The 23242-nt window shown below is 39.4% G+C and overlaps 1 protein-coding gene across 1 annotated transcript in view; it reads left to right on the top strand.

The window, feature by feature from the left end:
* Positions 1 to 22623, top strand: part of BOP1 (BOP1 ribosomal biogenesis factor) — a 192127-nt gene extending 169504 nt beyond the window's left edge. The window contains exons 12-16 of the mRNA XM_053715497.1: positions 15925 to 16105; positions 16349 to 16637; positions 16842 to 16926; positions 22076 to 22183; positions 22261 to 22623. Of these exons, the coding sequence (XP_053571472.1) occupies positions 15925 to 16105; positions 16349 to 16637; positions 16842 to 16926; positions 22076 to 22183; positions 22261 to 22414 (817 nt within the window). The 3' untranslated portion in view covers positions 22415 to 22623. The remainder of the gene's footprint in view (positions 1 to 15924; positions 16106 to 16348; positions 16638 to 16841; positions 16927 to 22075; positions 22184 to 22260) is intronic.
* The last annotated feature ends 619 nt before the right edge of the window (positions 22624 to 23242 follow it).

Raw genomic sequence — 23242 nt, 5'->3', positions numbered from 1 at the left:
TCTTGGAAGATTTTTTTTGGGGGGGGGTCCTGCTATTTCTTCTGCTTGGAGAGTTTCTGGTCTCTCACTTTTGCAATGTGATTCTCCTTGTCTCATATTCTATGCAGATAAAGCAGTTCTCCGTACCAAATTTGGTTTTCTTCCTAAGGTTGTTTCGGACAGGAATAATAATCAAGAAATTGTTGTTCCTTCTCTCTGTCCTAATCCTTCTTCTCATAAGGAACGTTTATTTCTCAACTTAGACGTTGTGCGTGCTCTTAAAGGGACATGAAACCCCATTTTTTCTTTCATGATTCTGATAGAACATTCAATTTTAAACAACGTTCCAATTTACTTCTATTATCTTTTTGCTTCTATTATCTTTTTGCTTCATTCTCTTGATATCTTTTGTTGAAAGGCATATCTCGATAGGCTCAGTAGCTTCTGATTGGTTGCTGCACATAGATGCCTAACGTGATTGGCTGACCCATGTGCATTGCTATTTCTTCAACAAAGGATATCTAAATAATAAATCAAATTAGATAATAGAAGTAAATTGGAATGTTGTTTAAAAATGTATTGTCTATCCGAATCATGAAATAAAAATGTATTCTCTATCCAAATCATGAAATAAAAATGTATTCTCTATCCAAATCATGAAATAAAAATGTATTCTCTATCCGAATCATGAAATAAAATTGTATTCTCTATACAAATCATGAAATAAAAATGTATTCTCTATCCGAATCATGAAATAAAATTGTATTCTCTATACAAATCATGAAATAAAAATGTATTCTCTATACAAATCATGAAATAAAAATGTATTCTCTATCCGAATCATGAAATAAAAATGTATTCTCTATACAAATCATGAAATAAAAATGTATTCTCTATACAAATCATGAAATAAAAATGTATTCTCTATACAAATCATGAAATAAAATTGTATTCTCTATACAAATCATGAAATAAAATTGTATTCTCTATACAAATCATGAAATAAAATTGTATTCTCTATACAAATCATGAAATAAAATTGTATTCTCTATCCGAATCATGAAATAAAATTGTATTCTTTATCCGAATCATGAAATAAAAATGTATTCTCTATCCGAATCATGAAATAAAAATGTATTCTCTATCCGAATCATGAAATAAAATTGTATTCTCTATACAAATCATGAAATAAAAATGTATTCTCCATCCGAATCATGAAATAAAAATGTATTCTCTATCCGAATCATGAAATAAAAATGTATTCTCTATCCGAATCATGAAATAAAAATGTATTCTCTATACAAATCATGAAATAAAAATGTATTCTCTATACAAATCATGAAATAAAAATGTATTCTCTATACAAATCATGAAATAAAAATGTATTCTCTATTCAAATCATGAAATAAAAATGTATTCTCTATACAAATCATGAAATAAAAATGTATTCTCTATACAAATCATGAAATAAAAATGTATTCTCTATACAAATCATGAAATAAAAATGTATTCTCTATACAAATCATGAAATAAAAATGTATTCTCTATACAAATCATGAAATAAAAATGTATTCTCTATACAAATCATGAAATAAAAATGTATTCTCTATCCGAATCATGAAATAAAAATGTTGGGTTTCATGTCCCTTTAAGCAATAGTCAGTCTACTGCTTTGTTTAGAAAGCTGCAGCCACTTCTCTCTGGTGAGAAGTGTTATTGGTTTGGCGCATGAGACTGCAGCCTCTTGAGACGATTACAGCTCATTCCACCTGGGCGTTGTCTTCTTCTTGGGCCTTCAAGAATGAGGCCTCTGTAGAACAGATCTGTAAGGTTGCGACTTGGTCTTCTTTGCATTTTTTCCGAATTCTATTAAATCGATTCCTTTGCCTCGTTTGAGTTTTCTTTTGGGAAAGGTTCTGCAAGTAGTGTTGCCTTCTGTTTAGGTTCCCTGTCTTGTCCCTCCCTTATCATCTGTGTACTCTAACTTGGGTATTGATTCCCAACAGTAATTGATGATGATCCATGGACTCACCGTGTCATTAGAAAGAAGACAAAATGTATGCTTACCTTGATAAATGTATTTCTTTCATGTAATTAGCAAGAGTCCATGAGCTAGTGACGTATGGGATATACATTCCTACCAGGAGGGGCAAAGTTTCCCAAACCTCAAAATGCCTATAAATACACCCCTCACCACACCCACAAATCAGTTTTACAAACTTTGCCTCCTATGGAGGTGGTGAAGTAAGTTTGTGCTAGATTCTACGTTGATATGCGCTCCGCAGCAGGTTGGAGCCCGGTTTTCCGCTCAGCGTGCAGTGAATGTCAGAGGGATGTGAGGAGAGTATTGCCTATTTGAATTCAATGATCTCCTTCTACGGGGTCTATTTCATAGGCTCTCTGTTATCGGTCGTAGAGATTCATCTCTTACCTCCCTTTTCAGATCGACGATATACTCTTATATATATATATACACCATTACCTCTGCTGATTTTCGTTTCAGTACTGGTTTGGCTTTCTACAACATGTAGATGAGTGTCCTGGGGTAAGTAAGTCTTATTTTCTGTGACACTCTAAGCTATGGTTGGGCACTTTTTTATAAAGTTCTAAATATATGTATTCAAACATTTATTTGCCTTGACTCAGGATGTTCAACGTTCCTTATTTCAGACAGTCAGTTTCATATTTGGGATAATGCATATGAATAAATCAATTTTTTCTTACCTTAAAATTTGACTTTTTCCCTGTGGGCTGTTAGGCTCGCGGGGCCTGAAAATGCTTCATTTTATTGCGTCATTCTTGGCGCTTGTTCACTGGCATTTTTTCCCATTCCTGAAACTGTCATTTAAGGAACTTGATCAATTTTGCTTTATATGTTGTTTTTTCTATTAAATATTGCAAGATGTCCCACGTTGAAACTGAGTCAGAATATACTTCTGGAAAATCGCTGCCTGGTGCTGGAGCTACCAAAGCTAAGTGTATCTGCTGTAAACTTATAGTATCTGTTCCTCCAGCTGTTGTTTGTACTGTTTGTCATGACAAACTTGTTAATGCAGATATTTCCTTTAGTACTGTTACATTACCTGTTGCTGTTCCGTCAACATCTAATACTCAGAGTGTTCCTGATAACATAAGAGATTTTGTTTCTAAATCCATTAAGAAGGCTATGTCTGTTATTCCTCCTTTTAGTAAACGTAAAAAGTCTTTTAAAACTTCTCATTTTTCAGATGAATTTTTAAATGAACATCATCATTCTGATTCTGATAATGGTTCTTCTGATTCATAGGATTCTGTCTCAGAGGTTGATGCTGATAAATCTTCATTTTTATTTAAAATGGAATTTATTTGTTCTTTACTTAAAGAAGTCCTAATTGCATTAGAAATTGAGGATTCTGGTCCTCTTGATACTAAATCTAAACGTTTAGATAAGGTTTTTAAATCTCCTGTAGTTATTCCAGAAGTTTTTCCTGTCCCTGGTGCTATTTCTGAAGTAATTTCCAGGGAATGGAATAATTTGGGTAATTCATTTACTCCTTCTAAACGTTTTAAGCAATTATATCCTGTGCCATCTGACAGATTAGAGTTTTGGGACAAAATCCCTAAGGTTGATGGGGCTGTCTCTACTCTTGCTAAGCGTACTACTATTCCTACGGCAGATGGGAATGGAATAATTTGGGTAATTCATTTACTCCTTCTAAACGTTTTAAGCAATTATATCCTGTGCCATCTGACAGATTAGAGTTTTGGGACAAAATCCCTAAGGTTGATGGGGCTGTCTCTACTCTTGCTAAGCGTACTACTATTCCTACGGCAGATGGTACTTCCTTTAAGGATCCTTTAGATAGGAAAATTGAATCCTTTCTAAGAAAAGCTTACTTGTGTTCAGGTAATCTTCTTAGACCTGCTATATCTTTAGCGGATGTTGCTGCATCTTCAACTTTTTGGTTAGAAGCTTTAGCGCAACAAGTAACAGATCATAATTCTCATAGCATTATTATTCTTCTTCAACATGCTAATAATTTTATTTGTGATGCCATCTTTGATATCATTAGAGTTGATGTCAGGTATATGTCTCTAGCTATTTTAGCTAGAAGAGCTTTATGGCTTAAAACTTGGAATGCTGATATGTCTTCTAAGTCTACTCTGCTTTCCCTTTCTTTCCAGGGTAATAATTTGTTTGGTTCTCAGTTGGATTCTATTATCTCAACTGTTACTGGAGGGAAAGGAACTTTTTTACCACAGGATAAAAAATCTAAAGGTAAATTTAGGTCTAATAATCGTTTTCGTTCCTTTCGTCACAACAAGGAACAAAAGCCTGATCCTTCATCCTCAGGAGCGGTATCAGTTTGGAAACCATCTCCAGTCTGGAATAAATCCAAGCCTTTTAGAAAATCAAAGCCAGCTCCTAAGTCCACATGAAGGTGCGGCCCTCATTCCAGCTCAGCTGGTAGGGGGCAGATTACGTTTTTTCAAAGAAATTTGGATCAATTCCGTTCACAATCTTTGGATTCAGAACATTGTTTCAGAAGGGTACAGAATTGGCTTCAAGATAAGGCCTCCTGCAAAGAGATTTTTTCTTTCCCGTGTCCCAGTAAACCCAGCGAAGGCTCAAGCATTTCTGAAATGTGTTTCAGATCTAGAGTTGGCTGGAGTAATTATGCCAGTTCCAGTTCTGGAACAGGGACTGGGGTTTTATTCAAATCTCTTCATTGTACCAAAGAAGTAGAATTCCTTCAGACCAGTTCTGGATCTAAAAATATTGAATCGTTATGTAAGGATACCAACATTCAAAATGGTAACTGTAAGGACTATCCTGCCTTTTGTTCAGCAAGGGCATTATATGTCTACAATAGATTTACTGGATGCATATCTGCATATTCCGATTCATCCAGATCACTATCAGTTTCTGAGATTCTCTTTCCTAGACAAGCATTACCAGTTTGTGGCTCTGCCGTTTGGCCTAGCTACAGCTCCAAGAATTTTTACAAAGGTTCTCGGTGCCCTTCTGTCTGTAATCAGAGAACAGGGTATTGTGGTATTTCCTTATTTGGACGATATCTTGGTACTTGCTCAGTCTTGGCCTCTTCTAAAGAGAGAATCGTTCATTTGTTTTCAGACAGACAATGTCACAACTGTGGCATACATCAATCATCAAGGAGGGACTCACAGTCCTATGGCTATGAAAGAAGTATCTCGAATTCTGGTATGGGCAGAATCCAGCTCCTGTCTAGTTTCTGCGGTTCATATCCCAGGTATAGACAATTGGGAAGCGGATTATCTCAGTCGCCAAACATTACATCCGGGCGAATGGTCTCTTCACCCAGAGGTATTTCTTCAGATTGTTCAAATGTGGGGACTTCCAGAAATAGATCTGATGGCCTCTCATCTAAACAAGAAACTTCCCAGGTATCTGTCCAGATCCAGGGATCCTCAAGCGGAAGCAGTGGATGCATTGTCACTTCCTTGGAAGTATCATCCTGCCTATATCTTTCCGCCTCTAGTTCTTCTTCCAAGAGTAATCTCCAAGATTCTGAAGGAATGCTCGTTTGTTCTGCTGGTAGCTCCAGCATGGCCTCACAGGTTTTGGTATGCGGATCTTGTCCGGATGGCCTCTTGCCAACCGTGGACTCTTCCGTTAAGGCCAGACCTTCTGTCACAAGGTCCTTTTTTTCCATCAGGATCTCAAATCCTTAAATTTAAAGGTATGGAGATTGAACGCTTGATTCTTAGTCAAAGAGGTTTCTCTGACTCTGTGATTATTACTATGTTACAGGCTCGTAAATCTGTATCTAGGGAGATATATTATAGAGTCTGGAAGACTTACATTTCTTGGTGTCTTTCTCATCATTTTTCCTGGCATTCTTTTAGAATTCCGAGAATTTTACAGTTTCTTCAGGATGGTTTGGATAAAGGTTTGTCTGCAAGTTCCTTGAAAGGACAAATCTCTGCTCTTTCTGTTCTTTTTCACAGAAAGATTGCTAATCTTCCTGATATTCATTGTTTTGTACAAGCTTTGGTTCGTATAAAACCTGTCATTAAGTCAATTTCTCCTCCTTGGAGTTTAAATTTGGTTCTGGGGGCTCTTCAAGCTCCTCCGTTTGAACCTATGCATTCATTGGACATTAAATTACTTTCTTGGAAAGTTTTGTTCCTTTTGGCCATCTCTTCTGCCAGAAGAGTTTCTGAATTATCTGCTCTTTCTTGTGAGTCTCCTTTTCTGATTTTTCACCAGGATAAGGCGGTGTTGCGAACTTCTTTTAATTTTTTTACCTAAGGTTGTGAATTCCAACAACATTAGTAGAGAAATTGTGGTTCCTTCATTGTGTCCTAATCCTAAGAATTCTAAGGCGAGATCATTGCATTCTTTGGATGTAGTTAGAGCTTTGAAATATTATGTTGAAGCTACTAAGAATTTCCGAAAGACTTCTAGTCTATTTGTTATCTTTTCCGGTTCTAGGAAAGGTCAGAAGGCCTCTGCCATTTCTTTGGCATCTTGGTTGAAATCTTTAATTCATCATGCTTATGTCGAGTACGGTAAAACTCCGCCTCAAAGGATTACAGCTCATTCTACTAGGTCAGTTTCTACTTCCTGGGCGTTTAGGAATGAAGCTTCGGTTGATCAGATTTGCAAAGCAGCAACTTGGTCCTCTTTGCATACTTTTACTAAATTCTACCATTTTGATGTGTTTTCTTCTTCTGAAGCTGTCTTTGGCAGAAAAGTACTTCAGGCAGCTGTTTCAGTTTGAATCTTCTGCTTATATTTTCAGTTTTTTTCTTTATAAGATTTAAACTTTATTTTTGGGTGTGGATTTTTTTCAGCGGAATTGGCTGTCTTTATTTTATCCCTCCCTCTCTAGTGACTCTTGCGTGGAAGATCCACATCTTGGGTAGTCATTATCCCATACGTCACTAGCTCATGGACTCTTGCTAATTACATGAAAGAAAACATAATTTATGTAAGAACTTACCTGATAAATTCATTTCTTTCATATTAGCAAGAGTCCATGAGGCCCACCCTTTTTTTGTGGTGGTTATGATTTTTTTGTATAAAGCACAATTATTCAAATTCCTTATATTTATGCTTCGCACCTTTTTCTTATCACCCCACTTCTTGGCTATTCGTTAAACTGATTTGTGGGTGTGGTGAGGGGTGTATTTATAGGCATTTTGAGGTTTGGGAAACTTTGCCCCTCCTGGTAGGAATGTATATCCCATACGTCACTAGCTCATGGACTCTTGCTAATATGAAAGAAATGAATTTATCAGGTAAGTTCTTACATAAATTATGTTTTCTTTCTTGACACAATGAGTCCATGGCCTGCCCTGTATTCAGACAGTTTTGTTTATATGAACCACAGCCACCTCTGCACCTTGGGTTATTTCCTTTCTCTCCTTTCCTTTGGTCGAATGACTGGGGGTTGTGGGAAGGGAAGCTCTGCTGTAGTGCTCTTTGCCTCCTTCTGCTGGCCAGGAGTGATATTCCCAACAGTAATTGATGATTCCGTGGACTCACCGTGTTAAGAAAGAAATACGTTTATCAGGTAAGCATACATTTCTTTCATGTAATTAGCAAGAGTCCATGAGCTAGTGACGTATGGGATATACATTCCTACCAGGAGGGGCAAAGTTTCCCATACCTCAAAATGCCTATAAATACACCCCTCACCACACCCACAAATCAGTTTTACAAACTTTGCCTCCCATGGAGGTGGTGAAGTAAGTTTGTGCTAGATTCTACGTTGATATGCGCTTCGCAGCAGGCTGGAGCCCGGTTTTCCTTTCAGTGTGCAGTGAATGTCAGAGGGATGTGAAGAGAGTATTGCCTATTTGAATTCAATGATCTCCTTCTACGGGGTCTATTTCATAGGTTCTCTGTTATCAGTCGTAGAGATTCATCTCTTACCTCCCTTTTCAGATCGACGATATACTCCTATATATACCATTACCTCTACTGATTCTCGTTTCAGTACTGGTTTGGCTTTCTACTACATGTAGACGAGTGTCCTGGGGTAAGTAAGTCTTATTTTGTGACACTCTAAGCTATGGTTGGGCACTTTTTTATAAAGTTCTAAATATATGTCTTTAAACATTTATTTGCTTTGATTCAGGATGTTCAACGTTCCTTATTTCAGACAGTCAGTTTCATATTTGGGATAATGCATATGAATAAACCAATTTTTTCTTACCTTAAAATTTGACTTTTTTCCTGTGGGCTGTTAGGCTTGCGGGGCTGATAATGCTTCATTTTATTGCGTCATTCTTGGCGCGGACTTTTTTGGCGCAAAAATTTTCTGTGTCATTTCCGGCGTCATACTTGTCGCCGGAAGTTGCGTAATTTTTTTCCCGTTTTTGCGCCAAAAGTGTCGGCGTTACCGGATGTGGCGTCATTTTTGGCGCCAAATAATGTGGGCGTCTTTTTTGGCGCTAAAAAATATGGGCGTCATTATTGTCTCCACATTATTTAAGTCTCATTGTTTATTTGCTTCTGGTTCCTAGAAGCTTGTTCATTGGCATTTTTTCTCATTCCTGAAACTGTCATATAAGGAATTTGATAATTTTGCTTTATATGTTGTTTTTTCTATTACATATTGCAAGATGTCTCAGATTGACCTTGAATCAGAAGCTACTTCTGGAAAATCGCTGCCTGATGCTGGATCTACCAAAGTTAAGTGTATTTGTTGTAAACTTGTGGTATCTGTTCCTCCGGCTGTTGTTTGTGATGAATGTCATGACAAACTTTCTAATGCAGATAATATTTCCTTTAGTAATGTTCCATTACCTGTTGCTGTTCCATCAACATCTAATATTCAGGGTGTTCCTGTTAACATAAGAGATTTTGTTTCTAAATCTATTAGGAAGGCTATGTCTGTTATTCCTCCTTCCAGTAAACGTAAAAGGTCTTTTAAAACTTCTCATGTTTCAGATGACTTTTTAAACGAACATCATCATTCTGATTCTGTTTCTGATACTGATTTTTCTGGTTCAGAGGGTTCTGTTTCAGAGATTGATACTGATAAATCTTCTTATTTATTTAAAATGGAATTTATTCGTTCTTTACTTAAAGAAGTCTTAATTGCATTAGAAATAGAGGAGTCTGGTCCTCTTGATACTAAATCTAAACGTTTGAATACGGTTTTTAAACCCCCTGTAGTTATTCCGGAGGTTTTTCCCGTCCCTGATGCTATTTCTGAAGTAATCTCCAGGGAATGGAATAATTTGGGTAATTCATTTACTCCTTCTAAACGGTTTAAGCAATTATATCCTGTGCCATCTGACAGATTAGAGTTTTGGGACAAAATCCCTAAGGTTGATGGGGCTATCTCTACTCTTGCTAAACGTACTACTATTCCTACGGCAGATAGTACTTCCTTTAAGGATCCTTTAGATAGGAAAATTGAATCCTTTCTAAGAAAAGCTTACTTATGTTCAGGTAATCTTCTTAGACCTGCTATATCTTTGGCGGATGTTGCTGCAGCTTCAACTTTCTGGTTAGAAGCTTTAGCACAACAAGTAACAGATCATAATACTCATAGCATTGTTAATCTTCTTCAACATGCTAATAACTTTATTTGTGATGCCATCTTTGATATCATTAGGGTTGATGTCAGGTATATGTCTTTAGCTATTTTAGCTAGAAGAGCTTTATGGCTTAAACTTGGAATGCTGATATGTCTTCTAAGTCAACTTTGCTTTCCCTTTCTTTCCAGGGTAATAAATTGTTTGGTTCACAGTTGGATTCTATTATTTCAACTGTTACTGGGGGGGAAAGGAACTTTTTTACCACTGGATAAAAAATCTAAAGGTAAATTTAGGTCCACTAATCGTTTTCGTTCCTTTTGTCATAATAAGGAACGAAAGCCTGATCCTTCCCCTACAGGAACAGTATCAGTTTGGAAACCATCTCCAGTCTGGAATAAATCCAAGCCATTTAGAAAGCCAAAGCCAGCTCCCAAGTCCACATGAAGGTGCGGCCCTCATTCCAGCCCAGCTGGAAGGGGGCAGATTACGTTTTTTCAAAGAAATTTGGATCAATTCGATTCCCAATCTTTGGATTCAGAACATTGTTTCTCAAGGGTACAGAATAGGCTTCAAGATAAGGCCTCCTCCAAGAAGATTTTTTCTTTCCCGTGTCCCAATATATCCAGTGAAGGCTCAAGCATTTCTGAAATGTGTTCTGGAACAGGGGCTGGGGTTTTACTCAAATCTCTTCATTGTACCAAAGAAGGAGAATTCTTTCAGACCAGTTCTGGATTTAAAAATATTGAATCGTTATGTAAGGATACCAACATTCCAAATGGTAACTATAAGGACTATTCTGCCTTTTGTTCAGCAAGGGCATTATATGTCCACAATAGATTTACAAGATGCATATCTGCATATTCCGATTCATCCAGATCACTATCAGTTTCTGAGATTCTCTTTCCTAGACAAGCATTACCAGTTTGTGGCTCTGCCGTTTGGCCTAGCAACAGCTCCAAGGATTTTTACAAAGGTTCTCGGTGCCCTTCTATCTGTAATCAGAGAACAGGGTATTATGGTATTTCCTTATTTGGACAATATCTTGGTACTTGCTCAGTCTTCACTTATATCAGAATCTCATACGAATCAACTTGTATCGTTTCTTCGAGAACATGGTTGGAGGATCAATTTACCAAAGAGTTTGTTGATTCCTCAGACAAGGGTAACCTTTTTAGGTTTCCAGATAGATTCAGTGTCCATGACTCTGTCGCTGACGGAAAAAAGACTTTTGAAATTGGTTTCAGCTTGTCGAAACCTTCAGTCTCAATCATTCCCTTCGGTAGCCTTATGCATGGAAATTATAGGTCTTATGACTGCTGCATCGGACGCGATCCCCTTTGCTCGTTTTCACATGCGACCTCTTCAGCTCTGTATGCTGAACCAGTGGTGCAGGGATTATACAAAGATATCGCAATTAATATCTTTAAAACCGATTGTACGACACTCTCTGACGTGGTGGACAGACTACCATCGTTTAGTTCAGGGGGCTTCTTTTGTTCTTCCGACCTGGACTGTGATCTCAACAGATGCAAGTCTGACAGGTTGGGGAGCTGTATGGGGTCTCTGACAGCACAAGGGGTTTGGGAATCTCAGGAGGCGAGATTACCAATCAACATTTTGGAACTCCGTGCGATTTTCAGAGCTCTTCAGTCGTGGCCTCTTCTAAAGAGAGAGTCATTTATTTGATTTCAGACGGACAATGTCACAACCGTGGCATATGTCAATCATCAAGGAGGGACTCACAGTCCTCTGGCTATGAAAGAAGTATCTCGAATACTTGTTTGGGCGGAATCCAGCTCCTGTCTAATTTCTGCGGTTCATATACCAGGTATAGACAATTGGGAAGCGGATTATCTCAGTCGCCAGACGTTACATCCGGGCGAGTGGTCTCTTCACCCAGAGGTATTTCTTCAGATTGTTCAAATGTGGGGACTTCCAGAAATAGATCTGATGGCTTCTCATATAAACAAGAAGCTTCCCAGGTATCTGTCCAGATCCAGGGATCCTCAGGCGGAAGCAGTGGATGCATTGTCACTTCCTTGGAAGTATCATCCTGCCTATATCTTTCCGCCTCTAGTTCTTCTTCCAAAAGTGATTTCCAAGATTCTAAAGGAGCGTTCGTCTGTTCTGCTGGTGGCTCCAGCATGGCCTCACAGGATTTGGTATGCGGATCTTGTCCGGATGGCTACTTGCCAACCGTGGACTCTTCCGTTAAGACCAGACCTTCTATCGCAAGGTCCTTTTTTCCATCAGGATCTCAAATCCTTAAATTTGAAGATATGGAGATTTAACGCTTGATTCTCAGTCATAGAGGTTTCTCTGACTCCGTAATTAATACTATGTTACAGGCTCGTAAATCTGTATCTAGGAAGATATATTATCGAGTCTGGAAGACTTACATTTCTTGGTGTTCTTCTCATCCTTTTTCCTGGCATTCTTTTAGAATTCCTAGAATTTTACAGTTTCTTCAGGATGGTTTGGATAAAGGTTTGTCTGCAAGTTCCTTGAAAGGACAAATCTCTGCTCTTTCTGTTCTTTTTCACAGAAAGATTGCTAATCTTCCTGATATTCATTGTTTTGTACAGGCTTTGGTTCGTATAAAACCTGTCATTAAGTCAATCTCTCCTCCTTGGAGTTCGAATTTGGTTCTGGGGGCTCTTCAAGCACCTCCGTTTGAACCTATGCATTCGCTGGATATTAAATTACTTTCTTGGAAAGTTTTGTTTCTTTTGGCCATCTCTTCTGCTAGAAGAGTTTCTGAATTATCTGCTCTTTCTTGTGAGTCTCCTTTTCTGATTTTTCATCAGGATAAGGCGGTTTTGCGAACTTCATTTAAATTTTTACCTAAGGTTGTGAATTCTAACAACATTAGTAGAGAAATTGTAGTTCCTTCATTGTGTCCTAATCCTAAGAACTCTAAGGAAAGATCGTTGCATTCTTTGGATGTAGTTAGAGCTTTGAAATATTATCCAAAGAAAGCAGAGATCTGAGCACTCAGGGGCAAAGTAAAATCCGGGAATCTTTATTAAACAAAGGGTAAAAGCTGCATCAAGGTGCAGGTAAGCAGGAATAGCAGTCCTGACGCGTTTCGCGCCCCCTAGTGGCGCTTAGTCATAGGAACTAATGCTAAACATGTCTGAAGTGTACTTAAAGGGATGATTGTCCAATCAGCAGCCAGTAACGGCTGCAACCGGACGTCACCCTGAAGGAAACACTGGCAGCATGTTAAGAAATATTAAAATCAACAAATGTAATAAAATTGAAGGTACAAAAGAATCCTTGTATGCATACTGACAGGCTGTTGTAAATAGAAACATTTAAGACATTTAAGTGTATGTCTATAAACTTGTATAGCTGCTAATTTATCTAAACTAAGTTAATGAAAAATGCCTAATGAACAATGAGTGAACAAATCCATGGCTAAAAACTAAACCTAGGACGATATATTCAAATATTATTTAGGAAACATTAAGGCATGGTTACAATGTTAGGGCTATACAAGTATATGGTTAATCTATGTGAGAAATTAAATCATATTTGGAAAATAAGGGATATTGTTTCACAGACCAATGATATATATGTATAAGTGTGCTGTTGTCTATGTTGGGAGTCGGTAATCTGGAGGGGGAAGACAACCTTAGCAGGGGAAAATGCTTATATGCAATTAAAAAAATGTTATTAATAATAATAATAATAATTTGACATTTTTAAATTGAGAAATGCATATTTAAGCATTAATCTATGAAATAAGAAATATCCCATTCCAGATTGATACCCTTAGGGTGTCTGGTTTCTAAATTTAGAATCCAGAATAACTCCCTTTTTGTAAGGAGTTTATATCTGTCCCCTCCTCTGGTAGGTCTATGAACTACTTCAATGATTTGCGCTCCAAAATTGGGAACACCAGTTAAATGCAGACCATTAAAGTGTTTAGCAACTGCTTTTTTATTAAAATTCTCAACATCTCTCAAATGTTCCCTAACCCTTTCTCGGAACTCACAAGAGGTTTGGCCTACATATTGATGTTGGCAAATATTGCAGTTAAGTACATATACTACCCACTTTGTTCTACAGGTGGCATAGAAGTTGATTCCTTGGAGTTCGAATTTGGTTCTGGGGGCTCTTCAAGCACCTCCGTTTGAACCTATGCATTCGCTGGATATTAAATTACTTTCTTGGAAAGTTTTGTTTATTTTGGCCATCTCTTCTGCTAGAAGAGTTTCTGAATTATCTGCTCTTTCTTGTGAGTCTCCTTTTCTGATTTTTCATCAGGATAAGGCGGTTTTGCGAACTTCATTTAAATTTTTACCTAAGGTTGTGAATTCTAACAACATTAGTAGAGAAATTGTAGTTCCTTCATTGTGTCCTAATCCTAAGAACTCTAAGGAAAGATCGTTGCATTCTTTGGATGTAGTTAGAGCTTTGAAATATTATGTTGAAGCTACTAAAGATTTCCGAAAGACTTCTAGTCTGTTTGTTATCTTTTCTGGTTCTAGGAAAGGTCAGAAGGCTTCTGCCATTTCTTTGGCATTGTGGTTAAAGTCTTTGATTCATCATGCTTATGTTGAGTCGGGTAGAACTCCGCCTCAAAGGATTACAGCTCATTCGACTAGGTCAGTCTCTACTTCCTGGGCATTTAGGAATGAAGCTTCGGTTGATCAGATTTGCAAAGCAGCAACTTGGTCTTCTTTGCATACTTTTACTAAATTCTACCATTTTGATGTGTTTTCTTCTTCAGAAGCAGTCTTTGGTAGAAAAGTACTTCAGGCAGCTGTTTCAGTTTGATTCTTCTGCCTATAATTTCAGTTTTTTTCATTATAAGATTAAGACTTTGTTTTGGGTGTGGATTATTTTTCAGCGGAATTGGCTGTCTTTATTTTATCCCTCCCTCTCTAGTGACTCTTGCGTGGAAGATCCACATCTTGGGTATTCATTATCCCATACATCACTAGCTCATGGACTCTTGCTAATTACATGAAAGAAAACATAATTTATGTAAGAACTTACCTGATGAATTCATTTCTTTCATATTAGCAAGAGTCCATGAGGCCCACCCTTTTTTGTGGTGGTTATGATTTTTTTGTATAAAGCACAATTATTCCAATTCCTTATTTTTTATGCTTTCGCACTTTTTTCTTATCACCCCACTTCTTGGCTATTCGTTAAACTGATTTGTGGGTGTGGTGAGGGGTGTATTTATAGGCATTTTGAGGTTTGGGAAACTTTGCCCCTCCTGGTAGGAATGTATATCCCATACGTCACTAGCTCATGGACTCTTGCTAATATGAAAGAAATGAATTTATCAGGTAAGTTCTTACATAAATTATGTTTTTGTTTTTTTCTGGTGTTGGTTTGTTCTTTCTCACATCTTTTTGTCTTTTTATTTTGCTCTCGTTTCTTTTCCTTCCTCACTTTGCTCAGCTAGACCGAGGTATGTGTGCGGTGTGAGGAGTTTTATAGAGCTCTTGGGGTTTGGGAATCTTTGCCTCCTAGTGTTAGGGAAGAGTAATGGATCGTGGACTCTCACCAACATGAAATAAATGAATTTATCAAGTGACATGCAGAACATACAGTCATCACCTGCATCACTGATCACTGGAGCTGTTTTTACAGCCGTAGAAGCAAAAAGTTCCTCCTTTCCGTGTGCAGGTAGCTACAACAGCCTCTCCTCCAACCCCCACAATAGGCTTAAAGAAAATACAGTATTCAGCAATAATATACAGTACTTTAACTCACATATGTATCACTGTATCCGTAGCGCTCGGTCCTTGGGGAGCAAATTCAAACTGCTGCCTGCAGTACTTCGGCTATATGCCGTCCGCTCCCCTCCTCAAGCCGCCCGTAATCTTGAAACCCGTGCTCTATACAGCCCCTATCTCCCCATTTATCAGAAAGAAGGGACTTCCCTCTGGTTTGTAGGTGATCACCTGCCATACTATGGTTTTTGTTTAAGGGAGCCCAGGGCACCTTAACCCTTTTGCTGCTGAGCCTTTTTCATTGTTTGGCCCTTGTTGCATTTAGACATGACTTTCAGCTTATTTGCGCAAGACACACACAGATTATACCTTTTATAGCCTTAGACTGCAGAAATATCATAAATTGAGAAAATGACACCATATTAAATGCAAAAAAAAACAATTTACATTTGTGTGCCATTTTCTGTGGTGCACATAATAGCCACATGGGAGTAATTAGTTCCTAAATATCTTAAACCCACATTGTATTGTCCCACTTTTAGCACAAGTTCTCCTTCCCAAAACAGCAAAGATTAACATTTTATACCTCTGTTGTTTAATTGAAATTAACATATAAATAATCATAAGAAGATGTATTTGGTTACTATGCACCGGGATCGGCTTAACTTGTTCTAAATGTCGTAGTACAAGTACAGATGTAAATAACGCACCACCTCTTGTGCCCCCTTAGGGAGCGGTCAGTAGTCCTGTTAAATCCAGGGCTTGGAGACCGACTGCTCTGCACTTCTACAGACCAGTTTCTGAACTCATACCAGCCCCCAGAGGAGGAACGGCAGCAGCCTGTGAAGTGGGAGGAGATGGAGGGGGCAGCACACGAGCAGGGAGTGCGACTGCGTATCGAGCATGAAAAGGTCAGAGAAGTTTTAAGTGTCGCCTTTGTGTCTAGTTCCTTCCTGTATTCCTGTCACCCATCCCACATAAATATTTTTTGCCTTCAATAAACCTTTTAATTTTACAAATATGTTTTTTATTTCAATTCTCCATCATCTCTTTACATTATATTTATTTTTCCTCCTCCCCTGAAGGACGCAAGAGTAAGAGGAATATTGTGCCTGCTGTAAATGTGCTTTATTACTTTCTTATTTTACCCAAAGGCCGTGAAGCAGGTCACCTGGCATGCACGTGGCGACTATTTTGCTGTAGTGATCCCAGATAATGGCAACTCCCAGGTTCTTATCCACCAGCTAAGCCGACGCCGTAGCCAGAACCCATTCCGCAAAAACAAAGGGCAGGTCCAGCGAGTTCTTTTCCACCCAACACGACCTTTCTTCTTTGTGGCGACCCAGCGCTATGTGCGAGTCTACAACCTGTTAAAGCAAGAAATGGCTAAGAAACTGCTTGCCAACTGCAAGTGGATATCTAGCATTGCCATTCACCCAGCAGGTGAGACAGAAACCAAGGGAGGAAGCAATATAGTGGTTATGCAGAAACACACGGGCTGACAGAAGGAATAAAAAGTTATTATATGTAACAGTTTATTTAGGGTTTTGTGCGGTTTGTTGTCTTTTTGCGAGAGATGTCATATAATTGCTGTTGTGTTGGTGCATTGGGGTAGATGACTGACAGTAACTGTTCATCTTTATGCAGGTGACAATCTGATCTGTGGCAGTTATGACTCTAAGCTGGCCTGGTTTGACATGGATTTGTCTACAAAACCGTACAAAGTACTCAGGTAACAATAAAATGTGATGATATTAATTATTTGTAATTCATGTATCAAGCGCATCCTCCTAACGTGGCAGCTAGTTCTTAAACTGCTTTTGCCAGTGATCCCACTTCCTCTCAGGATCCACAGATAGTGCTGCATCTCAATGTTCCCTGTTACCCAGAACGTTTCATTGTAACCCCAGGGCAACCTTAATGGGACAGTCAACACCAGAATTGTTGTTGTTTAAAAAGAAAGATAATCCTTTTTCTTTGAGTCCACGGATCATCATCAATTACTGTTGGGAATATCACTCCTGGCCAGCAGGAGGAGGCAAAGAGCACCACAGCAAAGCTGTTAAATATAATTTCCCTTCCCACAACCCCCAGTCATTCTCTTTGCCTCTAGTGCAAGGAACAGGTGAAGTAATTAGGTGTCCTGATTAAGATTCTTCTATCAAGATTTTTTTTATTTTGAAGTCTGAGCAAGATTGCTCTGGCCTTCCATCACAATTTGGGTATAGCTGTACTCCACGTTAGTCTCTTCAGCAGGGCTGTGGTGGCTTTAAAGCAGTTAGGAACTTGTAAAGTGGGCTTTGCTGCGTTTTCCTAACATGTTCCTGCCCTTGTATTGAAAGCCTGAGTAGGTTTACTCTGTCTTTCTTTTTACACAGGTCTCTGTGAGGAGCGGCACCGTCTCATACTTTTTGAGTCTGACTGCCGGACGACTAGAATGCAGGTAAGTGCCTTTTGTTCTTCTGGGGCTAGAAGGCTGGCACTGTAGGGGTTGAGACCCTCTGCTCTTTAATGGGACTATCCTTATGGATGATTACGGCAGTGGCAGGCACAGTATGCATGAGACACGGAGACCGTTATCCTCCTTCATAAAGGGAAGGAGTTAACTACCAGTGGGCTAACGTTTATTTGCTGTTACAGTATATATAATTTATGTTATAATAAAGTACCCTATTAGGTTCCCTAGTTCATAGGGGGAATTTTACAGGGTCTGTTAAGGGAGCGTATTTGGCACACTTTTTATGGTTCTGCATAGTGTCATCCATTTTATATGCAGTACGTTCCTGGTAATTTCCCATTTTTCCAACAGTGTTCTCTTTTACACGTTTTTGGGCTGTGAGTTATAGCTCTCAGTTTGATCCCTGATATAGAGGTTTAAAGTTACAGATACCTCATTGTAGAAGGAATAGTCAACGGAATAGAGTTTTTTTTCGTTCTGACTTTTGGCCACGCCTCCTCTATATGACGGTTGAATGTCTGTATTCTGCTCCGCTCCGTTCTCCGGCTTGAACACAGCAGAGCTGAAGCTCTGCTTGCCTCTTATTTTGATGCATTTTCCTATGCTGTTGGTAGATTTTGCTTTGTAAAAATAAAATACAGTGGGTGTGAGGATTAACACTTAGGAAGATTCATTTTTAAACGGTCTCTGATCGAATGATCTTTAAATCAATATATGTTCGGTTTATTCCCATAAACTGTAAAAAAACAACATAAGCAATTAGGGTTGTTAAAATGTCTTCCTTGGAAGCACATTTTGTATCCCATACTGTTAATGTTCTTAACTGTGTTACATTGGTTCCACATATTTTATACATTTGTTTATGCTGGATTTCTTTCACTGGGGGTTTCCAGAATAAGGAAATCAAATGTTTTATTTTGATATTTAGATTTTTAAGTAATATCTATCTATCTTAAAGTGACAGTGTCATTTTAAATAGTTTAATTATTTTAAATAATGTAATCCAGAATTATTTTAGCCTCATGTCTCCCTGGTTGATGCTGTTTAAGCTGTGCCACAGCTTCTCCCCAGACGTCCCAAGCCCTTTTATGGCGTCACATGCAGTGCCCTGCGGTTCCTCTCAATCTCCTGGAGGAGTTATTTGCCTGCAGAATTGTCTGCCCATGTATCTTCTGGCATCTGTGGTGTTATCTGCTTTTCCTATTTTAGAGGGAATTCGCAAGAGGAAATTTAATGAATCAGATAGTAAGGTTTCTGCTCCGATTGCTGCTACGCATATTGTCCTTCTTTGAAGGAGGTGGATAGTCGTTAGCATCTGAGGGTTAAACCTCCGATTTGGACAGTATAATCCTTCATCTGGTGCTGAAGTAGTTCTCTTTGGATTCAAGCCTGTACTCCTTTGGATATAATTAGTGAATTTAATATACACTAGGATTCATCTGTAAAACAAATTCCTGTTCTCAGCCTTGTTAGGAGAATTTTTTCAGGTATGGGAGAAGTCAAGTATCCTTTTTTCCCTTCTCCTGTCAGTAATAAGCTGTCTCCTTAATTTTCATGGCACAGGGTGCTTAATGTAATAAGGGCTGTTACTATTCTGGCTAGGATGTCTTCAATCCATATAAAGTATACAGGCTCTTTTAAGGATGGAAGTCTTTATGGGCAAGTGCGACATCTTGCTAGTGCGATGCATTGTCTAACCCCATTGGAGGTCTCCATGAGGAGATCCAGGACAGAAAAGCTGTTAGGCTAATCTTTTATATTTGTTACTTCCTTCATAACTTCAGGAAGTCTTCCCCGTTGTCTCCCAAGCAGGAGCAGTTCAAGTCCTCTTGGATACCCAGTCAGTCTTGGATCAGGGTGAAGTCAATAAAAAGACCGCAACTATCTCTCATGGAATTCAACTCCTTCCTTTAAGGAACAGGTTCCTTTTTCTCCAGATTATCTGTAGAACAGATAAGAGGAGAGGCGTTCTGAAGGTTGTTCAGGATATTTCACCTTGGGAGTGAATGTTCCCGTTTCAGTTTCAAACAGGGCTTGGTTTTCTTTTTCTTGCTTTCGTGAAAAAGAAGGATCTTTCTGTCCTAATTTAGACGGTACATTTCTAAACAAGTTTACGCAGAGTAACCGGTCTTCAAGATGGAGACTATTCGTTTCATTCTTCCTTGGGCAAGAGGTCAGTTTATAACGACCCTAGTATTTAAGTATGTGTACCCTTAGGTTCCCATTCATTTATCTCAGATGTTTGCGTTTTTCCTTTACAGCAAAACTCCTTCAGTTTGTGGTACAATGGATTTGTCTCAGCTCCCAGTGTTTTCTAATTCTGGCATGCAGTTAGGTTCTGGCAAGGGCATCCCTCATGGATGTCCTATTGGTTCAGACGCCATCTTTCTACCAGCAATGGCCGGTGAGGTAGCTCAGTTGGTAAATGTCCTGACTACATAAACGCATGTTTATGAGATCCAAGGTTACAGGTTCAATTTCTGAAAGTCAGACAGAGAGTTCAGCATTCTAAGGCACTGTGGCTGAGCTCTGTAGTAACCCAAGGGTTTCAGGTCTGATCCCTAGCGAGGTCCACTCAGCCTTTCATCCTTCCTAGGTCGATAAAATATTGTTTACTTATCGATGAAGATCTGTCTGACGGAGGTCAGAAAAGCCAAAATCCTTCCTCTTGTCTTTCTCTACTGTTAGGCAATCAGTGGGTCTGTGTATGGATTTGATTGGTCAGATAGTGGAATGGGGATTGTCTCAGAGAATCTAGTTCAGCCGACAAGGGTTTCTTGCCGTGTTGGATTATCGGACTCTTCGGTCTCAGGACGTTTGGGACTGCGACCTCCAGCGTGCTGGGCTGAGGAGGAATCTGGGATTCGTTGAAGGCGTAGGGACTCTGGTCCTGGGAGAAGTCTGTTCTCCTCTTCATCATTTGGAATTGAGAGCGACTTTTAATGCTCTGATGTTTTGGCCTTAGCTGTCTGTAACCCAGTTTATTGGGTTCCAGTCAGACAACATAGCCTCTGTGGCTTTCATCTACCTCCAAGTAGGATCTCTGAGCTCCTTAGGCAGAATTTTTTTTCTGTGGGCGATTGCTCACAGTTTCTGTCTATTTGCCATCCACATTTTTTTTTTTGGAGTGGACAACTGGGAAGTGGATTCTGAGCAGACGGACTTCCCATTCTATCTGCATTCTGCTGTGGTGCTCTTTGCCACTTCCTGTTAGCAGGAGGTTAATATCCCACAAGTAAGGATGAAATCCGTGGACTCGTCGTATCGTAAAAGAAATCAATTTATCAGGTAAGCATAAATTTCCTTTTTTTAGGGCTTATGAGCCTGCTGGACAGCAGCCTCCTGGGAGAATTACAGCTCTCCTCTAGGGCGGTGTTTTCTTCTTGGACCTTCAGATCAGATTTGTAAGGCTTCGACTGGCCTTCCTTTTTAATTTTTTTTTTTTTCTTCTACAGTCTATAAATTTTTTATTTTTGCCTCTGCTGAGGTTTTTCTTTGGGAGAAAGGGTCTTCAAGCATTGGTGCCTTCTGTTTAGGTTTCCTATATTGTCCTTTCCGTATCATCTGTGTCCTCTAGCTTGGGTATTGATTCCCAACAGTAATTGATGATGATCCGTGGACTCACCGTGTCATTAGAAAGAAAACAAAATTTATGCTTACCTAATAAATTTATTTATTTCTTGACACGGTGAGACCACACCCCGCCCTGTTTATTCAGACAGGGTTTTGTTTATATAAACCTCAGGCACCTCTGCACCTTGTGTAATTTACTTTCTCTCCTTAGGTCGAATGACTGGGGGTTTTGGGAAGGGAAGTGATACTTAACAGCTTTGCTGTGGTGCTCTTTGCCTCCTCCTGCTGGCCAGGAGTGATATTCCCAACAGTAATTGATAATGATCCGTAGACTCACTGTGTCAAGAAAGAAAGAAATGTATCAAGTTAGCAAAAATGTTATTACCCATTCCCCAGTTTTGCATAACCAACACAGTTATATTAATACACTTTTTACCTCTTTGATTACCTTGTACCTAAGCCTCTGCAAACTGCCCCATTTTTTCAGTTGTTTTGACAGACTTGCATTTTAGCCAATCAGTGCTCACTCCAGGGTAACTTCACGTGCATGAGCTCAATGTTATCTATATAAAACACATGAACTAATGCTCTCTAGTGGTCAAAATGCATTCAGATTAGAGGCAGTCTTCAAGGTCTAAGAAATTTCAACTAAGAATACCAAGAGAACAAAGCAAAATTGGTGATAAAAGTAAATTGGAAAGTTGTTTAAAATGACATTCCCTATTTAAAGCATGAGAGGTTTTTTTTGGACTTTACTGTCCCTTTAAATCTTGTAGCATCATTACAGACTTTAGCATGTATTGGACTCTGTAATTACCTCATCTGACTTGTGCCTCTTCTCATCTCACAGACACCACAGGAAGGCACTCAGAGGCGTGGCATTCCACAGACATTACCCGCTCTTTGCATCCGGATCAGATGACGGCAGCGTCATTGTGTGTCACGGCATGGTGTATAAGTAAGTGTCTTGAGCATGCACATGGTGTGCTGATGTGCTGTCTCTGCTTTATTTGACCTCTGATCTTTGCTTTGCAGTGACCTCTTACAGAACCCTCTCATTGTGCCTGTGAAGGTCCTTAGAGGACATGAAATAACACGTGACCTTGGCGTATTGGATGTGATCTTCCACCCCACACAGCCCTGGGTCTTCTCTTCTGGAGCTGACGCCACCATTAGACTTTACACGTAACGTCTCTTAGTCCAACTTAGTTACCTCTGATAACAATCCCAGTGCTGGACCCAGACCAAGAGAATTAAACAACTGATTATCCTGACCACTGGTAGAATACCTGCATAAGTAGGGCTGTGATCTGGTTTTTCACAGGCTGGTTCCCTTGGCAAGTAAAGGGAAAAAAATACAAAAGCTGTTGTTTTATAATAAACATATTGTGTAATTTGTTTATTTTATCTTCTTTTTTGTAATAAGTCTAAGTAGGATGGGTGTATATGCTGTTGTTAGTGTGTACCAGAAAAGTTTGATTGTGAAATGCATGTGTGACGGCACACACTGCCTGTGATGTGTGGGCTTGTGCCGGCACGCACTGACTGTGATGTGTGGGAAGTGACGGGACGCACTGCCTGTGATTTGATGCGTGTTCGACATGGGTTTAATGCGCACACATGATGGGGACGCACTGACTGTGATGTGGGGGCGCGTGACAGGGCGAACTGACTGTGATGTGTGGGCGCTTACCAGGACATACTGACTGTGATGTGGGGGAGAGTGCCGGGACGCACTGACTGTGATGTGTCAGAGCATCTCGGGACGCACGGACTGTGATGTGTGTGGGGACGGGACACACTGAAAGGGATGTGTGGCCTTGTGACAGAACAGACTGTAATGTGTGGGCGCATGACGGGATGCACTGACTAATGTGTGGGCGCTTACCAGGACATACTGACTGTGATGTGGGGGTGGGTGCCGGGATGCACTGACTTTGATGTGGGGGTGGGTGCTGGGACGCACTGACTGATGTGTGGGCGCAGGACAGGACGCACTGACTGATGTGTGGGCGCA

This window comes from Bombina bombina, chromosome 5 (genome assembly GCF_027579735.1).
Source record: "Bombina bombina isolate aBomBom1 chromosome 5, aBomBom1.pri, whole genome shotgun sequence".
Classification (NCBI taxonomy): domain Eukaryota; kingdom Metazoa; phylum Chordata; class Amphibia; order Anura; family Bombinatoridae; genus Bombina; species Bombina bombina.
Note: the sequence above shows the minus strand (reverse complement) of the source record. Positions and strands in the feature narration are given on the sequence as shown.